General features: G+C 44.4%; 1 protein-coding gene across 1 annotated transcript in view; it reads left to right on the forward strand.

Moving 5' to 3' along the window:
- Positions 1-25,925, forward strand: part of LOC143777020 (uncharacterized) — a 50,379-nt gene extending 24,454 nt beyond the window's left edge. Inside the window, exons 4-9 of the mRNA XM_077266913.1 lie at positions 5,745-5,785; positions 16,612-16,712; positions 16,845-16,953; positions 17,640-17,689; positions 17,921-17,987; positions 25,403-25,925. Coding sequence (XP_077123028.1) covers positions 5,745-5,785; positions 16,612-16,712; positions 16,845-16,953; positions 17,640-17,689; positions 17,921-17,987; positions 25,403-25,492 — 458 coding nt within the window. The 3' untranslated portion in view covers positions 25,493-25,925. The remainder of the gene's footprint in view (positions 1-5,744; positions 5,786-16,611; positions 16,713-16,844; positions 16,954-17,639; positions 17,690-17,920; positions 17,988-25,402) is intronic.
- Positions 25,926-27,327: the final 1,402 nt, after the last annotated feature.

Here is a 27,327-nt window from a genome sequence, read left to right on the forward strand (position 1 = left end):
GATGCAGCAGAGCTGTGTGTGTCAGGTGCAGCAGAGCTGAGTGTGTCAGATGCAGTAGCGCTGAGTCCGTGAGATGCAGCAGAGCTGTGTGTGTCAGGTGCAGCAGAGCTGAGTGTGTCAGGTGCAGAAGAGCTGAGTATGTCAGGTGCAGCAGAGCTGAGTGTGTCAGGTGCAGCAGAGCTGAGTGTGTCAGGTGCAGCAGAGCTGAGTGTGTCAGGTGCAGAAGAGCTGAGTATGTCAGGTGCAGCAGAGCTGAGTGTGTCAGATGCAGCAGATCTGAGTGTGTCAGGTGCAGCAGTGCTGAGTGTGTCAGGTGCAGCAGAGCTGAGTGTGTCAGGTGCAGCAGAGCTGAGTGTGTCAGGTGCAGCAGAGCTGAGTGTGTCAGATGCAGCAGATCTGAGTGTGTCAGGTGCAGCAGATCTGAGTGTGTCAGGTGCAGCAGATCTGAGTGTGTCAGGTGCAGCAGGGCTGAGTGTGTCAGGTGCAGCAGAGCTGAGTGTGTCAGGTGCAGCAGAGCTGAGTGCGTGAGATGCAGCAGAGCTGAGTGTGTCAGATGCAGCAAATCTGAGTGTGTCAGGTGCAGCAGAGCTGAGTGTGTCAGGTGCAGAAGAGCTGAGTATGTCAGGTGCAGCAGAGCTGAGTGTGTCAGATGCAGCAGATCTGAGTTTGTCAGGTGCAGCAGATCTGAGTGTGTCAGGTGCAGCAGAGCTGAGTGTGTCAGGTGCAGCAGAGCTGAGTGTGTCAGATGCAGCAGATCTGAGTGTGTCAGGTGCAGCAGAGCTGAGTGTGTCAGGTGCAGCAGAGCTGAGTGCGTGAGATGCAGCAGAGCTGAGCGTGTCAGGTGCAGAAGAGCTGAATGCGTCATATGTAGCAGAGCTGAGTGCGATAGATGTAGCAAAGCTAATTGTGCCAGACTCTTCTGGATGTTTGTTAAGTCCTTCACATTTCTATTCTAGTTTTTGTATCTGTTTGTCAGTAAGTTGGGTGTAAACGGATACTTTTGCCAATAATGGTTGTCACAAAGTTGTCAGAAAACTTTCCAAGGCTCCTGAATGACAGGTGAAATTTGCTGAGTTCCTTTGAACTTCGGGGGAATCTTCTTTTTCATTTTTTCTTCCGTCTCTGGTGTCTGCGCTGTTACGTGTGACGGGAATTCTCAGGGGAAAGTGAAATTTCTGTTCCTCAAATGTCAATGATATTCCTGATCGGAATAGTAATGTGGCTGCGACAGATCTCCGGGAGCAATGAGGAATGAGGAACGAGGAAAAAAGAACGAAGAATGAGGAACGAGGAAGGAAGAATGAGGAATGAAGAACGAGGAATGAGGAACAAGGAATGAGGAACGAGGAACGAGGAATGAAGAAAGAGGAATGAGGAACGAGGAATGAGCGAGGAATGAGGAACGAGGAATAAGGAATGAGGAACGAGGAAGGAAGAATGAGGAACGAGGAATGAGGAACGAGGAATAAGGAATGAGGAAGGAAGAATGAGGAACGAGGAAGGAAGAATGAGGAACGAGGAATGAAGAGTGAGGAATGAGGAATGAAGAACGAGGAATGAGGAATAAGGAATGAGAAACAAGAAATGAGGAACAAGGAAGGAAGAATGAGGAACGAGGAATGAAGAGTGAGGAAAGAAGAACAAGGAATGAAGAGTGAGGAATGAGGAACGAGGAATGAAGAATGAGGAACGAGAAATGAGGAGCGAGGAATGAGGAATGAAAAATGAGGCATGACGAATGAAAAATGAGGAATGAGGAACGAGAAATGAGGAATGAGAACCGAGGAATGAGGAATGAAGAACGAGGAATGAAGAATAAGGAATTTGGAACAAGGAATGAGGAACAAGGAATAAGGAGCAAGGAATGAAGAATGAAGAACGAGGAATGAAAAATGAGGAATGAGGAATGAAGAGCGAGGAACAAGAAATGAGGAACGAGAAACGAGGAATGAGAAACGAGGAATGAGGAATGGGGAATGAAGAACAAATAATGAGGAACTAGGAACGAGGAATGAGGAATGAAGAGTGAGGAATGAGGAATGAAAAGTGAGGAATGAGGAACGAGGAATGAGGAGCAAGGAAAGAAGAATGAGGAATGAGGAACGAAGAATGAAGATGAGGAAGGAAGAACGAGGAATGAGGAACAAGGAATGAGGAATGAGGAATGAGACATGAGGAACAAGGAATGAGGAATGAATAATGAGGAATAAGAAATGAGGGATGAACAACGAGCAATGAGAAATGAAGAATGAGGAATGAGGAACGAAGAACAAGGAATGAAGAAGAACGAGGAACAAGAAATGAGGAATGAGGAATGAAGAACAAGGAATAAAGAACAAGTAATGAGGAACAAGGAATGAGGAATGAGGAACAAGGAATGAAGAGTGAGGAATGAGGAATGAGGATTGAGGAATGAAGAGTGAGGAATGACGAATGAAAAACGAGGAATGAGGAATGAAGAACGAGGAATGAGGAATGAAGAGTGAGGAATGAAGAATGAGGGATGACGAATGAAGAATGAGGAACGAGGAATGAGGAACAAGAATCGAGGAATGAGGAATGAAGAACGAGGAATGAGGAATCAAGAGCGAGGAATCAGGAACGAGGAATGAAGAACAAGGAATGAAGAACGAGGAATGAGGAATGAAGAACAAGGAATGAAGAATGAGGCATGAAGAACGAGGAATGAAGAATGAGGAATGAAGAACGAAGAATGAAGAATGAGGAATGAAGAACGAGGAATGAAGAATGAGGAATGAAGAACGAGGAATGAAGATCAAGGAATGAAAAAGAGGAACGAGGAACAAGAAACGAGGAATGAGGAATAAGGAATGAAGAACTAGAAATGAGGAATGAAGAACGAGGAATGAAGAATGAGGAATGCTTCTGTCAACAGACGAATAAAGGAAAAAATGATGAGAATCCCAAAACAAAGGAACAAAACAATCAAATCATGTATGTCTGTAAACAGGGAGCTCCCCCTAGTGGTGGCTGCAGACAGAATGTTATCATGTATTTCTGTATACAGGGAGCTCCCCCTAGTGGTGGCTGCAGACAGGATCTTATCATGTATCTCTGTATACAGGGAGCTCCCCCTAGTGGTGGCTGCAGACAGGATCTTATCATGTATCTCTGTATACAGGGAGCTCCCCCTAGTGGTGACTGCAGACAGGATCTTATCATGTATCTCTGTATACAGGGAGCTCCCCCTAGTGGTGACTGCAGACAGGATCTTATCATGTATCTCTGTATACAGGGAGCTCCTCCTAGTGGTGGCTGCAGACAGGACCTTATCATGTATCTCTGTATACAGGGAGCTCCCCCTATTGGTGGCTGCAGACAGGATCTTATCATGTATCTCTGTATACAGGGAGCTCCCCCCAGTGGTGTCTGCAGACAGGTTCTTATCATGTATTTCTGTATACAGGGAGCTCCACCTAGTGGTGACTGCAGCCAGGATCTTATCATGTATCTCTGTATACAGTGAGCTCCCCCTAGTGATGGCTGCTGACAGGATCTTATTATTTATCTCTGTATACAGGGAGCTCCCCCTAGTGGTGGCTGCAGACAGGATCTTATCATGTATCTCTGTATACAGGGAGCTCACCCCAGTGGTGTCTGCAGACAGGTTCTTATCATGTATTTCTGTATACAGGGAGCTCCCCCTAGTGGTGGCTGCAGACAGGATCTTATCATGTATCTCTGTATACAGGGAGCTCCACCTAGTGGTGGCTGCAGACAGGATCTTATCATGTATCTCTGTATACAGGGAGCTCCCCCTAGTGGTGTGAATTACACTTGGTCAGAATTATAAATTATCCTATTTAAATGATATAATATATGTATGATTAAGAGACAATGCAGAATATCAGAGGACTCTGCCCAGAAGGCCGGCTCGAGGCCTATGTTTTCATATCATGTTTATTGATTTTGGGAGCAAATGCCCTTTTGCACCTTAGATTTTCCAGCATCACCCTCGGCTCTGTCGATTAAACCGAGCAATTAAAATGAGAGTTTCTGATTGATTTTTCCCCTCACCACGGACACATTGACTCGCTCTGCTTTGCTAATTGGGGGATAATAATTGAATAATGGATTGAAATTTTGCCAAGGAAAATTAATTAGGAAGTGACATGATATTTTATCACAAATCTCGATATCTTCCTCTGCTCGGAGGTTATTTGTTTGTGGGAAGCCGGCGCTGGTGGCGTCTTCTCTCACCTGTCTCGGAAACACAATTAACGGTTCCTGTCCCTCAGGGATGCAGGTAACGGTGCTCACTGGCTGGGTGTAAAATCTTTATTATTCTGGAGGCAGTGCCGTCTCGGTTATTGTTCGCCAGTGAATTATTTATTTCTTTTTTTTTGCAATAAAAAATATTACTCAGCTGCAATACCAGACTTAGCCTTCTTGACAGGGGTGGCGCTGTCTTTCATAGAAAGCTGCCATTTTTTCTAATCCCAGATAGAAAGACATAAATAAAATCTCTTTACTTTTAGTCACCGGCCAAATTCAGAATTCTCCTTTTAATGCATTGTTGGAGTTCAGAGATGACAATGGCTCGATGGGTGAAAATGATAATGACCAGTGTGGTGTCAAATGAGATGATTTTTGAAGTGTCAGGGCAAGAAAAATTACTCTTGAAGACCCCAAATAGTGATGACATCTTTCATTTTACCCAATGAGGTTAGGTTTTCCCCAGGTGAGGTCTGAATTTGGACCTCATGAAGAAAATTTGTCCAAACGCTTGTCTATGTCTCCTTACCCCCCCCATATCCATCAGCCTGGAGAACAAAAGTATCAAGCGTTTGATATCTCCACCAACATCATCTGTCCCACCAAATTGGTGGGAATCTAGTGTGTATTGTGGCTTCAATATGATCTGGAGAAGTCCCTAGGCAATCAAAAAACGAGCATTTACGATAAGTCTTCTGATGGGCAACTTGGCCAAAACCAGAAGGTGGTCAAAGGCCGACCTTCGAAAGCCAAACACTGGGACGACATGAGCTTTTAAAGGTTCTTAATGTCTATTTTTCCATGTATCCATTGGACCCTTCCACCATGACCATAGTGGATGTATCCATTAGACCCTTCCACCATGGCCATAGATGATGCATCCATTGGACCCTTCCACCATGACCATAGTAGACACTGTGAATTTTTTAGTCCCAGTGAACCCAAGTCAGAAATTTTCAACAGTTTTTTATCTCCTGATGGGTTATTTTATCTTCTGCTCTTCACCATTTGACTCGCAGTGACTAATAAGATAATTGAAGAAGCTTAATGGTTGACGTAGACTGCCTATGGTAATTTCCGTTATTGAAAAAGGATGAAGAAATTATGCGCCGAGAATTAGGATATGTAGAGAAACCTGGGTCACATTAACTCCACCTTGTAGATAATGGGGCACTGGTTCATCATCAGACGTCAGCGCTTGGAACACAACGTACAACTTTTTGTTTCTTGGTTAAGACGCATCTATAATTATGGGTGAAATTAGATCTAAAAATATCTATAATTTCAGGCTAAAATGAAAGTGCATTAGATCAGTGACGAGGTTGTGACGGAAAAGCCTCTCAGGGAGCCTTTCTTTCCACTTTTGCCGGCTAGGTTACTACGTGGCTAGGATATGATTCATTCATGGGATCCTGGCTTTCTGAAAGCGCCTTGTTCTGTTTTTGGACTCATCTGTAATTATCGCCTCCCCTGCAGTTCCATTTTTTCTCTTCTTCTTTTTGATTCAGGGCTCAGAGAGAAGAAAATCAATGCGTCAGCCCCGGCAGTGGTGAGTACCCAAGAATAATGGGACTTTATTCTACTACTTTGCATTGGGTTCTTTTTGTTAATGGTAAGCTAGTAGTAGAGTAGAAAGGACGAATCTCCCCTGAATATGGTGGGCATGTCAAAGAGATGATGGGCAAATTAAGGTAGCCTTGTGAAATTTGAGATATCCAAGGAGAACAAGGATGGGGCAATTTGATTTTGTCTCCTTCCTTCAGGAGACATCTGTGGTTTGATCAAGTTATCAACAACCTTTGTGGACAGATCTGTTTCTGTCTTTTTGAACCTTATTGGCAAAGTCTAGATTAACAATGTGGATGGATCAAGCAAAAGGGGACCATAAAGGAGAGACATTTCCATAGCAAAGGGGCAGTCACTCTAATCCTCCTTCTCTTGGGAAAGTATCTATTCCCAACCCCTATTGTGCCCCTGAATAATTGAGCTCAGTCGTAGGAATGAAAAAAAGTTGAAGCTTCTGTGACGCCCAAGGGATTCGCCATTTCTTTAGGCAGCCTAGGCGGTCTCCATTTTGTTCTGAGCATGCCATGAGAGTTTGCAAATATGACATTATCCATGGAGAAGAAGAATGGGATAACTTAGGGAAACCTGCTATGTGAGCCTTCCCTAAACAGTTGTCTTGGTTGACTCCTTTTGATCCTCCTACCTGGAGAAGAAGATTGGGGTAACTTAGGGAAACCTGCTACGTGAGTCTTCCTTAAGCAGTTGTCTTGGTTGCCTCCTTTTGATCCTCCTACCTGGAGAAGAAGAAGGGGGGTAACTTAGGGAAACCTATTACAGGAGCCTTCCCTAAGCAGTTGTCTTGGTGCCTCCTTTTGATCCTCCTACCTGGAGAAGAAGAATGGGATAACTTAGAGAAACCTGCTACGTGAGCCATCTCTAAGGAATTGTCTTGGTTGCCTCTTTTTGATTCTCCTACTTGGAGAAGGAGAATGGAGTAATTTAGGGAAACCTGCTACATGGGTCTTCCATAAGCAGTTGTCTTGGTTGTCTCCTTTTTTATTATTATTATTATTATTATTATTTATTTATATAGCACCATTGATTCCATGGTGCTGTACATGAGAAAGGGGTTACATACAGAGATATAAATATCGTTTACAGTAAACAAGTTTACAGTGACAGACTGGTACAGAGGGGAGAGAGGACCCTGTCCTTGCGGACTTACATTCGGCGCTGGCGATGGCGAGGCGGCAGAATGGTTATTGCAGGCTGTAGGCTTTCCTGAAGAGATTAATTTTCAGGTTCCGTCTGAAGGATCCGAGGGTGGTGGATAGTCGGACGTGTTGAGGCATGGAATTCCAGAGGATGGGGGATATTTGGGAGAAATCTTGGAGGCGGTTGTGTGAGGAACGAATAAGTGTGGAGGAGAGTAGGAGGTCTTGGGAGGATCGGAGATTACGTGAGGGAAGGTATTGGGAGATTAGTTCAGAGATATAGGGAGGGGACAGGTTGTGGATGGCTTTGTAGATCAGTGTTAGTAGTTTGAACTGGATTCGTTGGGGAATTGGGAGCCAGTGGAGGGATTTGCAAAGGGGAGAAGCAGGGGAGTAGTGAGGAGAGAGGTGGATTAGCCGGGCAGCAGAGTTGAGGACAGACTGGAGTGGTGCAAGAGAGTTAGCGGGGAGGCCACAGAGGAGGGTGTTGCAGTAGTCGAGGCAGGAGATGATGAGGGCATGCAAAAGAGTTTTGGTAGATTGTGGGCTGAGGAAGGGACGGATTCTGGCAATATTTTTGAGTTGAAGGTGACAGGAAGTGGCAAGAGTTTGAACGTGCGGTTTGAAGAACAAGGCAGAGTCGAGAGTTACCCCGGGGCAGCGGATTTCAGGTGCGGGAGAGAACGTGATGCTGTTTACCATAATAGATAGATCAGGTAAGGGGGATACGCGAGATGGGGGAAAGTGTTGTGAATTAGACTTTTTTTGGCTCCCTCTTGTGGTCACTAGTGATATGACTCTGGGATTGTCTTTCCTCAGTTTGGCACCCACCTGGGTCGTTAGTCCAGGGGTGTCGCTATATAAACTTCCTGTATTCTCAGTCCTGTGCCTGGCATCGTTGTAATCAGTTCCTTTCTGTTTGCTCCTGTCTGCTGGTCCTGGATCTTGCAAGATTAAGCTAAGTCTTGCTTCCTTGTTTTTTGGTTTTTTGCATTGCTATTATTTTTTGTCCAGCTTGTACTAAATGTGATTCCTGATTCTGCTGGAAGCTCTAGGGGGCTGGTGTTCTCCCCCCGGCCGTTAGACGGTTCGGGGGTTCTTGAATATCCAGCGTGGAAATTTTGATAGGGTTTTTGCTGACCGTATAAGTCATCTTACTATATTCTGCTATTAGTCAGTGGGCCTCTCTTTGCTAAATATCTAGTTCATTCTTACGTTTGTCTTTTCTCCTTACCTCACCGTTATTATTTGTTGGGGGCTTGTATCCAACTTTTGGGGGTCTTTTCTCTGGAGGCAAGAAAGGTCTATCTTTTCCCTTCTAGGGTTAGTTAGTTCTCCGGCTGGCGTGAGACGTCTAGAACCAACGTAGGCACGTTCCCCGGCTGCTGCTATTTGTGGTGCTAGGATTAGATATATGGTCAGCTCAGTTACCACTGCCCTATGAGCTGGTTTTTTGTGTTTGCAGACTTGGTATGTATTTTTGAGACCCTCTGCCATTGGGGTCATAACAGTATGCCAGGCCTAGGTTGAATGTTTAATGCATTGCAGAAGTGGGATTACAAGAAAGGAAAGTCTGAGTTTTTTTTTTTTTTCTTTCCTCTCTTTTTTCCTCCCCTTTACCTCTGAGTGGCTTGTGCTTGCTGCAGACATGAATGTCCAGACCTTGATTACAAGTGTAGACCAGCTTGCTGCTCGTGTGCAGGGTATACAAGATTTTGTTACCAGTAGTCCAATGTCTGAACCTAAAATACCTATTCCTGAGCTGTTCTCTGGAGACGGATTTAAGTTTAGGAATTTCAGGAATAATTGTAAATTGTTTCTATCTCTGAGACCTCGTTCATCTGGAGATTCAGCTCAGCAAGTAAAAATTGTTATCTCTTTCTTACGGGGCGACCCTCAGGATTGGGCCTTCTCGCTAGCGCCAGGAGATCCGGCATTGGCGAATATTGATGCGTTTTTTCTGGCGCTCGGATTGCTTTACGAGGAACCCAATCTTGAAATTCAGGCAGAAAAAGCCTTGCTGGCTATTTCTCAGGGCCAGGATGAAGCTGAAGTGTATTGCCAAAAATTTCGGAAATGGTCCGTGCTTACTCAGTGGAATGAGTGTGCTCTGGCCGCAAATTTCAGAAATGGCCTTTCTGAAGCCATTAAGAATGTGATGGTGGGTTTCTCCATTCCTACAGGTCTGAATGATTCCATGGCGCTGGCTATTCAAATTGACCGGCGTTTGCGGGAGCGCAAAGCCGCGAATCCTCTGGTGGTGTTGTCTGAACAAACACCTGATTTAATGCAATGTGATAGAATTCAGACCAGAAATGAACGGAAAAATCATAGACGTCAGAATGGGTTGTGTTTTTACTGTGGTGATTCTACACATGTTATATCAGCATGCTCTAAACGCCTAACAAGGGTTGTCAGTCCTGTCGCCATTGGTAATCTGCAACCTAAATTTATTTTGTCTGTGACTTTAATTTGCTCATTGTCCTCCTACCCTGTTATGGCGTTTGTGGATTCAGGTGCTGCCCTGAGTCTTATGGATCTGTCGTTTGCCAAGCGTTGTGGTTTTGTTCTTGAGCCATTGGTAAATCCTATCCCTCTTAGAGGTATTGATGCTACGCCATTGGCGGAAAATAAACCGCAGTTTTGAACACAGGTAACCATGTGCATGACTCCTGAACATCGGGAGGTGATTCGTTTTCTTGTTTTGCATAAAATGCATGATTTGGTCGTTTTGGGTCTGCCATGGTTACAGACCCATAATCCAGTCTTGGATTGGAAGGCAATGTCTGTGTCAAGTTGGGGCTGTCAGGGAATTCATGGTGACTCCCCGCCGGTGTCTATTGCTTCCTCTACTCCTTCGGAAGTTCTTGAGTATTTGTCTGATTACCAGGATGTATTCAGCGAGTCCAGCTCCAGTGCTCTTCCTCCTCATAGGGACTGTGACTGCGCTATAGATTTGATTCCAGGTAGTAAATTTCCTAAGGGAAGATTATTTAATCTGTCTGTACCTGAGCATACCGCAATGCGTTCGTATATCAAGGAATCTCTGGAGAAGGGGCATATCCGTCCATCCTCTTCCCCTCTTGGTGCAAGATTCTTTTTTGTGGCCAAGAAGGACGGATCTTTGAGACCTTGTATTGACTATCGGCTTCTGAATAAAATCACTGTTAAATTTCAGTATCCTTTGCCTCTGTTGTCGGACTTGTTTCCCCGGATTAAAGGTGCCAAGTGGTTCACCAAGATAGATCTTCGTGGTGCGTACAACCTTGTGCGCATTAAGCAAGGAGATGAATGGAAAACTGCATTTAATACGCCCGAAGGTCATTTTGAGTACTTGGTGATGCCTTTCGGGCTCTCTAATGCTCCTTCAGTGTTTCCGTCCTTTATGCATGATATTTTCCGGAAGTATCTGGATGAATTTATGATTGTTTATCTGGATGATATTCTGTTTTTTTCTGATGATTGGGACTCGCATGTAGAGCAGGTCAGGATGGTGTTTCAGGTTTTGCGTGAGAATGCTTTGTTTGTTAAGGGCTCAAAGTGTCTCTTTGGAGTACAGAAGGTTCCCTTTTTGGGTTTTATTTTTTCCCCTTCTGCGGTGGAGATGGACCCAGTCAAGGTCCGAGCTATTCATGATTGGACTCAACCCACGTCAGTTAAGAGTCTTCAGAAGTTCTTGGGTTTTGCTAACTTTTACCATCGTTTTATCGCTAATTTTTCTAGCGTTGTTAAACCTTTGACGGATATGACCAAGAAAGGTTCTGATGTTGCTAACTGGGCTCCTGCAGCCATGGAAGCTTTTCAAGAGTTGAAGCGCCGGTTTACTTCAGCGCCTGTTTTGTGCCAGCCTGATGTCTCACTTCCCTTTCAGGTTGAAGTGGATGCTTCTGAGATTGGGGCAGGGGCCGTTTTGTTGCAGAGAGGCCCTGGTTGCTCTGTAATGAGACCATGTGCTTTCTTCTCTAGGAAGTTTTCGCCTGCTGAGCGGAATTATGATGTTGGCAATCGGGAGTTGCTGGCCATGAAGTGGGCATTTGAGGAGTGGCGTCATTGGCTCGAGGGTGCTAAGCATCGTGTGGTGGTCTTGACTGATCACAAGAATCTGATGTATCTCGAGTCTGCTAAACGCCTGAATCCTAGACAGGCCCGTTGGTCATTGTTTTTCTCCCGTTTTGACTTTGTGGTCTCGTATTTACCAGGTTCAAAGAATGTGAAGGCTGATGCTCTTTCAAGGAGCTTTGTGCCTGACTCTCCTGGAGTCGCAGAACCAGTTGGTATTCTTAAAGAGGGAGTAATCTTGTCAGCCATTTCTCCGGATTTGCGACGTGTGTTGCAGAGATTTCAGGCTGGTAGACCTGACTCTTGTCCACCTGACAGACTGTTTGTTCCTGATAAGTGGACCAGCAGAGTCATTTCCGAGGTTCATTCCTCGGTGTTGGCAGGGCATCCGGGAATTTTTGGCACCAGAGATCTGGTGGCTAGGTCCTTTTGGTGGCCTTCCTTGTCACGGGATGTGCAGTCATTTGTGCAGTCCTGTGGGACTTGTGCTCGGGCTAAGCCTTGCTGTTCTCGTGCCAGCGGCTTGCTCTTGCCCTTGCCTGTCCCGAAGAGGCCTTGGACACACATTTCCATGGATTTCATTTCAGATCTTCCGGTGTCTCAAGGTATGTCTGTCATCTGGGTGGTATGTGATCGCTTTTCCAAGATGGCCCATTTGGTATCTTTGCCTAAACTGCCTTCCTCTTCCGATCTGGTTCCCTTGTTCTTTCAGAATGTGGTTCGTTTACACGGCATTCCTGAGAATATCGTGTCTGACAGAGGATCCCAGTTTGTTTCCAGGTTCTGGCGATCCTTTTGTGCTAAGATGGGCATTGATTTGTCGTTTTCGTCTGCATTTCATCCTCAAACTAATGGACAAATGGAGCGAACTAATCAGACTCTGGAGGCTTATTTGAGGTGTTTTGTTTCTGCAGATCAGGATGATTGGGTGACCTTCTTGCCGTTGGCTGAGTTTGCCCTTAATAATCGGGCTAGTTCCGCTACCTTGGTTTCGCCTTTTTTTTGCAACTCTGGTTTCCATCCTCATTTTTCCTCGGGACATGTGGAGCCTTCTGACTGTCCTGGGGTAGATTCTGTGGTGGATAGGTTGCAGCAGATCTGGAATCATGTGGTGGACAACTTGAAGTTGTCACAGGAGAAGGCTCAGCGTTTTGCCAACCGCCGCCGCGGTGTGGGTCCCCGACTTCGTGTTGGGGATTTGGTATGGCTGTCTTCTCGATTTGTTCCTATGAAGGTCTCCTCTCCTAAATTTAAGCCTCGCTTCATCGGTCCTTACAAGATATTGGAAATCCTTAATCCTGTGTCCTTTCGCTTGGATCTTCCGGTGTCGTTTGCCATTCACAACGTGTTCCATAGGTCTTTGTTGCGGCGGTACGTTGTACCTGTGGTTCCTTCTGTTGAGCCTCCTGCTCCGGTGTTGGTTGAGGGCGAGTTGGAGTATGTGGTGGAGAAGATCTTGGATTCTCGTCTCTCCAGGCGGAGGCTTCAGTATCTGGTCAAGTGGAAGGGCTATGGTCAGGAGGATAATTCCTGGGTGGTTGCCTCTGATGTGCATGCGGCCGATTTAGTTCGTGCCTTTCACGCTGCTCATCCTGATCGCCCTGGTGGTCTTGGTGAGGGTTCGGTGACCCCTCCTTAAAGGGGGGGGTACTGTTGTGAATTAGACTTTTTTTGGCTCCCTCTTGTGGTCACTAGTGATATGACTCTGGGATTGTCTTTCCTCAGTTTGGCACCCACCTGGGTCGTTAGTCCAGGGGTGTCGCTATATAAACTTCCTGTATTCTCAGTCCTGTGCCTGGCATCGTTGTAATCAGTTCCTTTCTGTTTGCTCCTGTCTGCTGGTCCTGGATCTTGCAAGATTAAGCTAAGTCTTGCTTCCTTGTTTTTTGGTTTTTTGCATTGCTATTATTTTTTGTCCAGCTTGTACTAAATGTGATTCCTGATTCTGCTGGAAGCTCTAGGGGGCTGGTGTTCTCCCCCCGGCCGTTAGACAGTTCAGGGGTTCTTGAATATCCAGCGTGGAAATTTTGATAGGGTTTTTGCTGACCGTATAAGTCATCTTACTATATTCTGCTATAAGTCAGTGGGCCTCTCTTTGCTAAATATCTAGTTCATTCTTACGTTTGTCTTTTCTCCTTACCTCACCGTTATTATTTGTTGGGGGCTTGTATCCAACTTTTGGGGTCTTTTCTCTGGAGGCAAGAAAGGTCTATCTTTTCCCTTCTAGGGTTAGTTAGTTCTCCGGCTGGCGCGAGACGTCTAGAACCAACGTAGGCACGTTCCCCGGCTGCTGCTATTTGTGGTGCTAGGATTAGATATATGGTCAGCCCAGTTACCACTGCCCTATGAGCTGGTTTTTTGTGTTTGCAGACTTGGTATGTATTTTTGAGACCCTCTGCCATTGGGGTCATAACAGGAAAGATGATGAGTTTGGTTTTGTGTACATTGAGTTTTAGGAAGCGAGAGGTGAAGAAGGAGGATATGGCTGCCAGACACTCTGGGATTCTGGACAGAAGAGAGGCAACATCTGAGCCAGAGAGGTTGATCTGAGTGTCGTCCTCATACAGGTGGTACTGGAAGCCATGGGACTTTATGAGTTGCCCTAGGCCAAGGGTATAGATGGAAAAAAGTAGGGGCCCTAGAACAGAGCCTTGAGGGACTCCAACAGAGAGAGGGTGGGATGAGGAGGTAGTGTGGGAGTGGGAAATGCTAAATGTGTGGTCAGAACGGTATGAGGCAATCCAGGACAGGGCAAGGTCTTTGATGCCAAGAGAAGAAAGAATCTGTAGCAGTAGGCAGTGATCGACTGTGTTGAAAGCAGAGGACAGGTCAAGTAGGAGGAGGATGGAGAACTGTCTGTTAGCTTTGGCTGTGAGTAAGTCATTAGTAATTTTTGTCAGGGCAGTTTCGGTGGAGTGGTGGGGGCAGAAGCCAGATTGGAGGTTGTCAAGGACAGAGTTAGATGAGAGGTGTGAGGAAATTTGAGCTTGGACAAGCTGCACAAGGAGTTTTGAAGCAAACGGGAGCAGTGATATGGGGCGATAGCTGGGCATAGCAGTTGGGTCAAGGTCAGTTTTTGTGAGGATGGGTGTGATGGTGGCATGTTTGAAGGCAGAGGGGAAGGTACCAGAAGAGAGCGATAGGTTGAAGAGATGGGTTAGGGCTGGAATGAGCATGTTAGTGAGGTTGGGGAGCAAGTGGGAGGGGATGGGGTCAATTGCACAGGTGGTGAGGTGTGATTTGGAGAAGAGGCGAGTAAGCTCTCCTTCAGTGATGTTGGAGAGGGAGGTTATTAGGGAAGGGCAGAGGTCTGGTTTATGGAGTGGTTGGGGTGGTGGAACAGTTAGGGTTTGCCTTGTTTGGTCCATCTTGTTTTTGAAGTAGGTGGCAAAGTCCTCGGAAGAGATGAGTGGAGTTGGAGGTGGCAGTGGTGGGCGGAGGAGGGAGTTAAATGTGCTGAACAGTTGTTTTGGGTTGTAGGATAGTGAAGATACAAGGTTAGTGAAATAAGTCTGTTTAGCGGAGGTGAGGGCTAATTTGAAGTCAAATGTAGCTTGTTTGAAAGCAGTGAAGTCGTCTGGCAGGCGTGTTTTCTTCCAACGTCGCTCTGCAACCTTGGATGCTTGTCGACGTTTTTTTGTGAGATTGTTATGCCAAGGTTGCCTATTGGTTCGTCTCACTTTGCCATGCATGAGAGGGGCGACTGAGTCTATGGCTGATGTGAGAGTGGAGTTATAGAACACGGTGGTGCTGTCCGTGTCGTGGAGTGAAGATATGGAGGACAGGGGTAGGAGAGAGTCTGAGAGTCTGTGAATGTCTAGATGTGCGAGGTTTCTGCGTGGATGTGGTAATGTCTGGATATGGGGGGCAGGTGAGGAGGACAAGGATGAGAAGGTGAGTAGATGGTGGTCAGATAGGGGGAAGGGAGAGGTTGCGAGATTAGATAAGGAACAGAGGCGGGTGAAGATGAGGTCTAGTGTATGTCCGTCTGTGTGGGTGGCTGTGGAGGACCAATGGGTGAGTCCAAAGGATGAAGTAAGGGCCAGTAGCTTGGAGGCTGCTGGCTGGCGGGTGTCAGTAGGGATATTAAAGTCCTTTTGATCCTCCTAGCTGGAGAAGAAATATGGGATAACTTAGAGAAACCTGCTACGTGAGCCATCCCTAAGCAGTTGTCTTGGTTGCCTTTTTGATCCTCCTACTTGGAGACGAAGAATTAATTAAGTAGTTGTCTTAGTTATCTCCTACCCTCTGGACAGGTCCCGTTCTTGCCCTCAATGTGCCTTTGGGCACCAGTGCTTGAAGTCATGCACAAAAAAAATGTTGAAGCTTCTTCAAACTGGAATTTGCTAACTTTCAGAAAGTTTTAGAAGTGTCCATTTTTCCAGGATAGATCGCATGAATCACATTATCTATGGAGAAGAAAAATGGGGTAAATTAGGGCAACCGGCTATATGAGCCCCCCATTCTAAGCAGTTGTATTGGTTTCTTCCTGCTCCCAATTTGTCTGGGAGCTTGAGATCATGACCATAAAAAAGCTTGAAACTTCTCCAGTGTCCGTGGAATTTGCCAACTTTCAGGGAGTCTAGGTGATCTCCCTTTTTTCCAACAGCCTCCTGGACATGTCGGGAGAGTTTGGTGTAATCTAAGGCAAATGGTTGCATATGTCCCCTTAAACAGTTGTCTTGGATTCCACCAAGATCTTTCTACCCTTAGTAAAGTCTCAGTTCCTGCCCTGAATGTGCCTCTAGATATCAAGTTATTAAAACTTCCTACAAAGGTAACCGAAGACAACTGTTTGCGGACAGCTTTGTTTTGATCTGTTGGATCTCATTAGCAAGGTGTTGGCTAGTTATGTATGATACTGGACTTCTGGGACTCCATAAATAGGGGATCTGCTTAGGCTACGTTCACACGTTCAGTTTTTTCATCAGTTTTTTTTCCTGTCCTGTTTTGAAAATCCGCAGCTAAAATTCAGCGCTGATTTCAGCTGCGGATTTTGATCCTTTTTCTTCTGCGGATTCCACTGCGGGTTTCCAAATGCAGTTTCCTATTGGTGCTGCTGGAAACCCGCAGCGGAATCCGGAGAAAGAATTGACATGGTACTTTTTTTTTCCGCAGGCAAATCCGCGCGGATTTTCCTGGGGAAAAAAGGATCGTCGGCACAGCGGATTTTGTTTTCCATTGGGTTACATTGTACTGTAACCTACATGGAAAACGGATGCGGATCCGCAGCTGAAATTCCGCTCCGGATCCGCACCAAAAAACGCACCGTGTGAACATAGCCTTAAGGCTGGATGCTCACATCAATGTATGGACTAATGATGCATGGACCGGCCGAGGATCTCCTGACCTTAATTCGATTGCCCCATCTATGGCTATGAGACTGTTGTGTTTGAGTCAGAAGAACCACGTCCGGTTTGTGAATTGTGGTCCATACTTGGCCTCAAAAAACAGAATCCGGCATTGGGTCATCTCTTTAATTATTTCCCATTGGGTGGTCAAAGGCCATCTCAAGTGGCCAGAGAGGAGGGCTGTACCTATATGTAAAGCACGGACGTCAAATTTAGTTATGATATATTCTCTCTAATTTTTGTAGGAAGTGGACATTTGTTCCAAACTGCTAGAACAAGTGAAAAAAGATGTGCACCTAAGTGACGGGAAAGAGAGAAACGGACCAGAAAATTCTACGACCTCCTGGTAGGTAACGACATTGAGACTTTTTTAAACTAAAGGAAAATCCGTCCAGATAGAATTTTCCTAATCCTAATTGTAGAGCAGTATAATAATCCGGCATGCGCCTCTAACCTCTGCCTCCGCTTCATTGTATAGCTCCTCGGCCAAAGAGAGAAGGAACAGCAAAGGAAGACGAGAGGAAAACGTCAACAGGACCCAGAAAAGTGACCAAGAGGATGTAGAATGGGCCAAGGCCAAGGAAAAGGTTAGAAGTCGGACATCAATGTGATACATTCAACTTTTCGAATTTGTGCCATGGCGCCCTCTTAAAGTGACTTCACTATAATATGTATCGAGAAACCCGATCCCACTGATCGTTAGAATCCAGGGTCCACAGAGCTTTGAAAGCACAACAACTGTTTGTTTTTCTTCTTCTCTTCTGATCTGAAAAATACAACTTTCGCATTTCGGAATCGCTCAGAGGTCCAAGAGGTTGGACCTCCATCAATTTGTGAGGCGATATCCTAAAAGTAAACTAATATTTATTATTCCTCCTTTTAAAGGGGTTTTCCAGAAATAGTCTTAACGTCAGTCATCAATGTGTGATTTGTCGAGGTTCAACCTTTACAAAACTCCGTAGAAAACATGAATGAGATAAAGCCTCAGAACCAGGCACAGAAGCGTATCTGTACTTTGGGCTGTGCCTGGTTCTGAGGCTTTATCTAATTCAGAAAAGACTGACAGGTCACCATTGGGGTCTCTGGGGTAGGACCCTAGCTAAGCACAAATTAATAGCCTATCCTAATGAAGAACAAGACACTACCTCAACCAAATGTGACCTCGACTAATTTTTTAAGGTCAGTGGTGGTGTTTTTTGGTGATGCAAAACTTAACTACCCATGGTAAGTGAATACTAAGCTCTCAATCTTTCTTATTGATCTTGTATCACAGGTTGAAGTCTTCTTGGATTTTCCCGGATCGGTGGCTGCTATGGAACATAGGTAAGATTCGCTGTGTCCAGATCAAAGATAATTATCATCTATGTTTTTATTCAGAAACAGCGCCACTACTGTCCCCAGGCTGTGTCAGGGATTGCAGCTTAATGGCATTAACATCATACCAGACAGAGGCCACGTGTTATATTTTTGGTGCACGTGTATCTGGTGTTCCCACTATATATTTATTGTTCAGTGTTGGCGCATACATTATAATTAAATGTCTTTATCATGTAGAAATCAATCCAAGGCCCACGGATCTTCAGAGAACTCCTCAAAGAATGGCGGAGGAAGAGGTCAACCGGTGAGAATCAAGTCATGTGTCTCCCAGAAATTATTATTTTGATAGATACCTTAATATAATTTCTACATCTTCTTGTATACAGGGAAGTGCACCATGCTGGTATAACCTGGGCATCTCCTATATATATAATTATATATGTACAGCTGGTATAACCTGGGCATCTCCTGTATATAATTATATATGTACAGCTGGTATAACCTGGGCATCTCCTGTATATAATTATATATGTACAGCTGGTATAACCTGGGCATCTCCTATATATAATTATATATGTACAGCTGGTATAACCTGGGCATCTCCTGTATATAATTATATATGTACAGCTGGTATAACCTGGGCATCTCCTATATATAATTATATATGTACATCTGGTATAACCCGGGCATCTCCTGTATATAATTATATATGTACAGCTGGTATAACCTGGGAATCTCCTGTATATAATTATATATGTACTGCTGGTATAACCTGGGTATCTCCTGTATATAATTATATATGTACAGCTGGTATAACCTGGGTATCTCTTGTATATAATTATATATGTACAGCTGGTATAACCTGGGCATCTTCTGTATATAATTATATATGTACAGCTGGTATAACCTGGGCATCTCCTATATATAATTATATATGAACAGCTTGTATAACCTGGGCATCTTCTGTATATAATGATATATGTACAGCTGGTATAACCTGGGCATCTCCTGTATATTATTATATATGTACAGCTGGTATAACCTGGGTATCTCCTGTATATAATTATACACTCACCGGCCACTTTATTAGGTACACCTGTCCAACTTCTTGTTAACACTTAATTTCTAATCAGCCAATCACATGGCGGCAACTCAGTGCATTTAGGCATGTAGACATGGTCAAGACAATCTCCTGCAGTTCAGACCGAGCATCAGTATGGGGAAGAAAGGTGATTTGAGTGCCTTTGAACGTGGCATGGTTGTTGGTGCCAGAAGGGCTGGTCTGAGTATTTCAGAAACTGCTGATCTACTGGGATTTTCACGCACAACCATCTCTAGGGTTTACAGAGAATGGTCCGAAAAAGAAAAAAAATCCAGTGAGCGGCAGTTCTGTGGGCGGAAATGCCTTGTTGATGCCAGAGGTCAGAGGAGAATGGGCAGACTGGTTCGAGCTGATAGAAAGGCAACAGTGACTCAAATCGCCACCCGTTACAACCAAGGTAGGCCTAAGAGCATCTCTGAACGCACAGTGCGTCGAACTTTGAGGCAGATGGGCTACAGCAGCAGAAGACCACACCGGGTACCACTCCTTTCAGCTAAGAACAGGAAACTGAGGCTACAATTTGTACAAGGTCATCGAAATTGGACAGTAGAAGATTGGAAAAACGTTGCTTGGTCTGATGAGTCTCGATTTCTGCTGCGACATTCGGATGGTAGGGTCAGAATTTGGCGTAAACAACATGAAAGCATGGATCCATCCTGCCTTGTATGGAGCATCTTTGGGATGTGCAGCCGACAAATCTGCGGCAACTGTGTGATGCCATCATGTCAATATGGACCAAAATCTCTGAGGAATGCTTCCAGCACCTTGTTGAATCTATGCCACGAAGAATTGAGGCAGTTCTGAAGGCAAAAGGGGGTCCAACCCGTTACTAGCATGGTGTACCTAATAAAGTGGCCGGTGAGTGTATATGTACAGCTGGTATAACCTGGGCATCTCCTGTATATAGTTATATATGTACAGCCGGTATAACCTGGGCATCTCCTGTATATAATTATACATGTACAGCTGGTATAACCTGGGTATCTCCTGTATACAATTATAAGTACAGCTGGTATAACCTGGGTATCTCCGGTATATAATTATATATGTACAGCTGGTATAACCTGGGCATCTCCGGTATATAATTATATATGTACAGCCGATATAACCTGGGCATCTCCTGTATATAATTATATATGTACAGCTGGTATAACCCGGGCATCTCCTGTATATAATTATATATGTACAGCTGGTATAACCTGGGCATCTCCTGTATATAATTATATATGTACAGCTGGTATAACCTGGGTATCTCCTATATATAATTATATATGTACAGCTGGTATGACCTGGGCATCTCCAGTATATAATTATATATGTACAGCCGGTATAACCTGGGTATCTCCGGTATATAATTATATATGTACAGCTGGTATAACCTGGGTATCTCCTGTATATAATTATATATGTACAGCTGGTATAACCTAGGCATCTCCTGTATATAATGATATATGTACAGCTGGTATAACCTGGGTATCTCCTGTATATATTTATATATGTACAGCCGGTATAACCTGGGTATCTCCTGTATATAATTATATATGTACAGCTGGTATAACCTGGGCATCTCCTGTATGTACGGTAATTATATATGTACAGCTGGTATAACCTGGGCATCTCCTGTATGTACGGTAATTTTATATGTACAGCTGGTATCAGTTCTACATGTTCTTGTATATAGTGGTACGGACCATGCTGGTATAACCTGGGCGTGGGAGTCTTCACATGAGCACTTCTGTGTCCTTCCTGTCAGATGTGGGATGGTTTTGCAGACACTGGGTCCTTCTGTCCTCATTTTGGGAGGATAAACCCAGAATTTCTGATCTCAGCGTTCCTTGTCTGGTTCCCATCAGCTGAGATTCCCGCAGGGTTTATCGGATCATTTGTCCCATTTGGTGCCGTCGTTATGATGACACCTGCACAGAATTAGGTCGGGACCCATGTGGCCATGACAAGACGTGTGGAAGCGATGACTTCACTCACGGCTGATGCTTCCGTCAGTAGCGCAGGACATTTGGGTGTACTGGCCCTTTAAGATCTGGAAATTCTAAATCACTTTGTCGCTGCATAAAGAGTTTTATTATAATTTGAGATTTCATCTTCTCCATTCACACCCAAAGCTGCTTTCAAAATGATTTTGGCTGCCTTTGTCTATAGGCAGGTGTCAGTCATGTGACCTGGCATAACCGCTGGTACCCATGGGTAATAAAACAGAATCTGCGACAATCAGTTACATGCACCTCTGGTCCCGGCTCTGTGTGTCAGGGTCTGCATTGGGGCCTTTTAGGGATCTGGTGTCTGGATTTAAGAGTTTGGTCTGAGGTCTGTACTTAATTATGGGGTCCGGTCTGGGGTCTGTATCTTTTGGGGTGTGTTATATGAGGTTTGCATTTTTTAAGGGGACTAGTCTAGGGTGTGTATTTAGTTAAGGACATGACCTGGTAGCAGGTACTATTAGTCTAGATGGGTCTGTATTTATGCAATGAGGACTCTTAGTTTAGGTTCTGGCCTGGAGATCTATTTACAATTGTGCTCAAAAGTTTACATACCCCGGCAGAATTTTTTCCTTTTTGGCCTTTTTTTCAGAGAACATGAATGATAACACCAAAACTTTTCCTCCACTCATGGTTAGTGGTTGGGTGAAGCCATTTATTGTCAGACTACTGTGATTTCTCTTTTTAAACCATAATGACAACGCAAAACATCCAAATGACCCTGCTCAAAAGTTCACATCCCCTGGTGATTTTGGCTTGATAACATGCACAGAAGTTGACACAAATGGGTGTGAATGGCTCCTAAAGGTAACATCCTCACCTGTGACCTGTTTGCTTGTAATCAGTGTGTGCATAAAAGCTGAGTGAGTTTCTGGGATCCAGACAGATTCTTGCATCTTTCATCCAGCCACTGACTTTTCTGGATTGTGAGTCATGGGGAAAGCAAAAGAATTGCCAACGGATCTACGGGAAAAGGTAGTTGAACTGTATAAAACTGGAAAGGGATACAAAAAGATATCCAAGGAATTGATAATGCCAGTCAGCAGCGTTCACACTGTGATCAATAAATGGAATATCAGGGTATCTGTAAAAACAAAACCACAGTCAGGTAGACCAACAAAAATGTCATCCACATCTGCCAGGAAAATTGTTCAGGATGCAAAGAAAAACCCACAAATAACATCAGCTGAAACACAGGACTCTCTGAAAACTAGCGGTGCGGCTGTTTCAAGATGCACAATAAGGAGGCACTTGATGAAAAATGGGACAGAAGAAAGCCATTACTGCGCAAATGCCACAAAGTATCTCACCTACAATACGCAAAACAGCACAGAAACAAGCCTCAAAACTTCTACAACAAGGTAATTTGGAGTGATGAGACCAAAACTGAACTTTTTGGCCACAACCATAAACGTTACATTTGGAGAAAGGTCAATAAGGCTTATGATGAAAGGAACACCATTCCTACTGTAAAGCATGGAGGTGGATCACTGGTATTTTGGGGATGTGTGAGCTACAAAGGCACAGGAAACATGATCAGAGTGGAAGACAAGATGAATGCAGCACGTTATCAGTAAATACTGGAGGCAAATTTGCACTCATCAGCCTGGAAGCTGCGCATGGTACATACTTGGACGTTCCAACATAACAGCAATCCAAAACACAAGGCAAAGTTGATCTGTCATTGGCTACAGCAGAACTAAGTGAAGGTTCTGGAGTGGCCATCTCAGTCTCCTGACCTCAGTATCATTGAGCCACTCTTGAGAGATCTCAAGCGCGCAGTTCATGCTAGACAGCCCAGGAATTTACAGGAACTGGGAGCTTTATGCCAAGAAGAGTGGGCAGCTTTCCCATCTGAGAAAATAAAGAACCTCATCCACAACTACCACAAAAGACTTCAAGCTGTCATTGATGTTAGAGGGGGCAATACATGGTATTAAGAAATGGGGTATGTGAACTTTTGATTGGGGTCATTTGGATGTTTTGGGTTGTCATTAGGATTTAAAAAGAGAAAACACAGTAGATGACAATAAATGGCTTCACCCAACCATGAACCATGAGTGGAGAAAAGTGTTGGTGTTGTCATTCATATTCTCTAAAAAAAAGGCCAAGAAAGCAAAACTTCTGCCGGGGTATGTAAACTTTTGAGCACAACTGTATTTGGGGTCTGTATTTATTTAAAGGTCTGGTCTAGGTTCACTGATCTTCTAAGTCTGATCTGGGGTCTGTGTTTATGGGTTTTCGGTTAGTCTAGGGATTCTGGCCGGGGTCTGTATTTATTTAGGGTATGATTTCAGGTCTCTATTAGTTTAGGAAGTCTGGTGTGGGTCTGTTTGTATTTACTTGTTTGGGGTCTTCATTAGCCTCGTGGTCTGGGTTCTTTATTTAGGGTCTGGTTTGGGGGTCTCTATTAGTCCAGGGGGTCTGGTCTATAGTCTGTATATATTTCGGGGATCTAGTCTGAGGCTATAACTGGTTGATGGCCTCTGATCTTTATACTTCGTTCTTCAGTATCTCTCTGAATACTCTGTATGACTCTCGCAGACGGATACAGCAGAGTGCCAGCTTTGGCGTGTAGCGTCCCTTGCCCCCGGGCAGTCAGAGCCCTCAGTAGTGTCAGCAGCTGCTTCCCTCCAGCCATCCTGGATCAGGGGCCCCCTGGGGCCGATTGTTGAAGACTTAAAATAGAGACCACAGGAGATTAAACTTTGTGTCAAGCATCAAGGTGACCGGCGAGGCGACTCCCGAGAGACATAACCTCCAGGCAGCTGATGACAAGCGTCACATTATACATATGGAAAAAAAATCACAAAATCTAATAAAATCCCACATTGCATTGACGCGTTTCGCTCAGTACATTGCTGGGAGGCTCAGGTGGCCTTCTGCCCAGTAATGCAGATGGTCGTCCATGGATTCCCAGAGTAGGGTAGATGGTGGGGCTGCGGGGTACAAAGAAAATCCTTCCTGGCTTCAAACGCGGAGCAACAACCTTTCTAGAAAAAAAATATAGACAGCCCAAACTGTAACTTTAGCAGCTTTTCATTCTACAAAAGTATCCAGACCCCTATTAAATAGTAAATCAACTGTCACAACAATCTAGGCAGAAAGTTCCACAGTGACACTAAGTTCAGAGTAATGAATCCCCTGGTCTTACCGAGAAGAATCCCCTGCTCTTAACGTGAAGAATCCCCTGCTCTTACAGTAAAGAATCCCCTGCTCTTACAGTAAAGAATCCTCTGCTCTTACAGTAAAGAATCCTCTGCTCTTACAGTAAAGAATCCCCTGCTCTTACAGTAAAGAATCCCCTGCTCTTACCGTAAAGAATCCCCTGCTCTTACAGTAAAGAATCCCCTGCTCTTACAGTAAAGAATCCTCTGCTCTTACCGTAAAGAATCCCCTGCTCTTACCGTAAAGAATCCCCTGCTCTTACCGTAAAGAATCCCCTGCTCTTACCGTAAAGAATCCCCTGCTCTTACAGTAAAGAATCCCCTGCTCTTACAGTAAAGAATCCTCTGCTCTTACAGTAAAGAATCCCCGGTTCTTACAGTAAATAATCACTTGCTCTTATCGTGAAGAATCCCCTGCTCTTACAGTAAATAATCACCTGCTCTCACAGTAAAGACTCCTCTGCTCTCACAGTAAATAATCCTCTGCTCTTACAATAAAGAATCCTCTGCTCTTACAGTAAATAATCACCTGCTCTCACAGTAAAGACTCCTCTGCTCTCACAGTAAATAATCCTCTGCTCTTACAATAAAGAATCCTCTGCTCTTACAGTAAATAATACCCTGCTCTTACAGTAAAGAATCCTCTGCTCTTACAGTAAAGAATCATCTGCTCTTACAGTAAAGAATCCTCTGCTCTTACAGTAAAGAATCCCCTGCTCTTACCGTAAACAATCCCCTGCTCTTACAGTAAAGAATCCCCTGCTCTTACAGTAAAGAATCCCCTGCTCTTACAGTAAAGAATCCCCTGGTCTTACCGTAAAAAATCCCCTGCTCTTACAGTAAAGAATCCTCTGCTCTTACAGTAAAGAATCCCCTGCTCTTACAGTAAAGAATCCTCTACTCTTACAGTAAAGAATTCCCTGCTCTTACAGTAAAGAATCCCCTGCTCTTACAGTAAATAATCCTCTGCTCTTACAGTAAATCCCCTGCTCTTACAGTAAATAATCCCCTGCTCTTACAGTAAAGAATCCTCTGCTCTTACAGTAAATAATCCCCTGCTCTTACAGTGAAGAATTCCCTAATTGTAAAGTAAAGAATGCCCTGCTCTTGCAATAAAGATTCCCCTTCTCTTACAAGAAATAATCCTCTGCTCTTACAGTAAATCCCCTTCTCTTACCGTAAATATTCCCCTGCTCTTACAGTAAAGAATCCTCTGCTCTTACAGTAAATAATCCCCTGCTCTTACAGTAAAGAATTCCCTAATTGTAAAGTGAAGAATGCCCTGCTCTTGCAATAAAGATTCCCCTTCTATTACAAGAAATAATCCACTGCTTTTAGAGTAAAGAATCAGTATGCAAGGGTTTTAGCCGAAGTTGGGGACTTCCTCCTTTAGCCCATTATATTGACATTTTTGGATTTTTTGTGATTTTTATGTGTTTTTTTTTACTGTTTCCAGGACTCCATTCCCAACACCAGACACAACGCCAACTTCTTGAGAAACCATGAAAAGGCCACCGAGGCCATACTACTGAGTTCCCAAAGTTAGAAGAACAAACGACCTCGAGCCGTGGACTCTCCAGGATCTACCATGAAGCCTCGAAACCAAGGTGCCAAGATGGTGGAAAAACCTTCCAGCCTTGTAGACAGCATAGCACCGGAGTCCGATACTGGCACCGAAAGGTGACCTTGTTGAGAGATCCCGTCATGATCCCGTGTTGCGTATCATGGGAAACAGTCATTTTTGTAGCATTATCTCACAGGAACGGGGAACTGTTTGTCCTTTTTGACCTGAGAGTCTCCATCTAAATTTGTAATCGTTATTGTCCTTGAAGTTTGGACTTGAGTAAAGTGAAATAGTTTGGCTGCTATGGACCTTGTGCCAGACCCCTCACGCTACATTTGTGAGGGAGATCCGTTTTTGGACTTGGCTTTAGTAATTACATTTTTCCTAAATAAAGTTTTAGGTGGAGAAACCCTTTAAAAATTAACACAGCGTTAACTTGTATATATTTTGGGACATTCCAACTTTTTGCTTCTGGCGATGGCTTACTGTACAACCTAATATTACATCACATTGTGCAATGATGAGCCTGATTAGAGACAGCCAAAACTGTTCCCAGTGTCTTGTGGAGAAAGATCATTAGCAAACCCATTAATTCTTCATCATTGGTAGATTCATTCTTCTTCATAGGTGGGATTTTTCTGCTTCCTCCTGGGTGGAGCCAGTCTCTTTCCAAATTGGAGAAGTCATCCTGCTGCTTCATGAGTAGGGTAATCTTCTATTGGTGGAGTCATGCTTGTTCCTCATAGGTGCTTCCTTGTGGGTTCTATATCCTCATGGGTGAAGTCATCTTGTTTCTTCATGAGTAGAGTTATCCTGGTTCCTCATGGGTGAAGTCATCTTGTTTCTTCATGAGTAGAGTCATCCTGGTTCCTCATGGGTGAAGTCATCTTGTTTCTTCATGAGGAGAGTCATCCTGGTTCCTCATGGGTGGAATCATTCTGCTTCTTCATAATGGGAGTTTTCTGCTTCCTCATAGATGGAGTCACTGTCTTTCCTCACTGGAGGAGTACTGTAATCCTGCTGCTTTAGGAGTGGGTAATACTTCTCTATTGGGGAACCAAGTGTGTTCTTCATAGGTGCTTCCTTGTGGGGTTTTATTTCCTCATGGGTGAAGTCATCCAGTTTTTTTCATGAGTAGAGTCATCCTGGAGCCTCAGGAATGGAGTCATTCTGCTTCCTAATTGTTGGACTCATGCTGCTTCCTCATAGTTGAAGTCATTATTTTTCCTCATACTTCCTCGTAGGTGGAGTCATTCTGCTTCCTCATAGGTGGTGTCATTCTGCTTTCTTGTAGGTGGAGTCATTCTGCTTCCTCATAGTTGGAGCCATTGTTGTTCTTCATAGGTGGAGTCATTCTGCTTCCTTGTAGGTGGAGTCATTTTGCTTCCTTGAAGATGGAGTCATTCTGCTTCCTCATAGTTGGAGCCATTGTTGTTCTTCATAGGTGGAGTCGTTCTGCTTCCTTGTAGGTGGAGTCATTTTGCTTCCTTGAAGATGGAGTCATTCTGCTTCTTCATAGTTAGAGTCATTGTTCTTCCTCATAGGTGGAGTCATTCTGCTTCCTTGTAGGTGGAGTCATTCTGCTTCCTCATAGGTGGAGTCATTCTGCTTCCTTGTAGTTGGAGTCAGATGGCGTCATTCTGCTTCCTCATAGGTGGAGCCATTGTTGTTCTTCATAGGTGGAGTCATTCTGCTTCCTCGTAGATGGAGTCATTCTGCTTCCTCATAGTTGGAGCCCTTGTTGTTCTTCATAGGTGGAGTCATTCTGCTTCCTTGTAGGTGGAGTCATTCTGCTTCCTTGAAGATGGAGTCATTCT

This window comes from Ranitomeya variabilis, chromosome 5, assembly GCF_051348905.1.
Source record: "Ranitomeya variabilis isolate aRanVar5 chromosome 5, aRanVar5.hap1, whole genome shotgun sequence".
In the NCBI taxonomy this organism is placed as follows: domain Eukaryota; kingdom Metazoa; phylum Chordata; class Amphibia; order Anura; family Dendrobatidae; genus Ranitomeya; species Ranitomeya variabilis.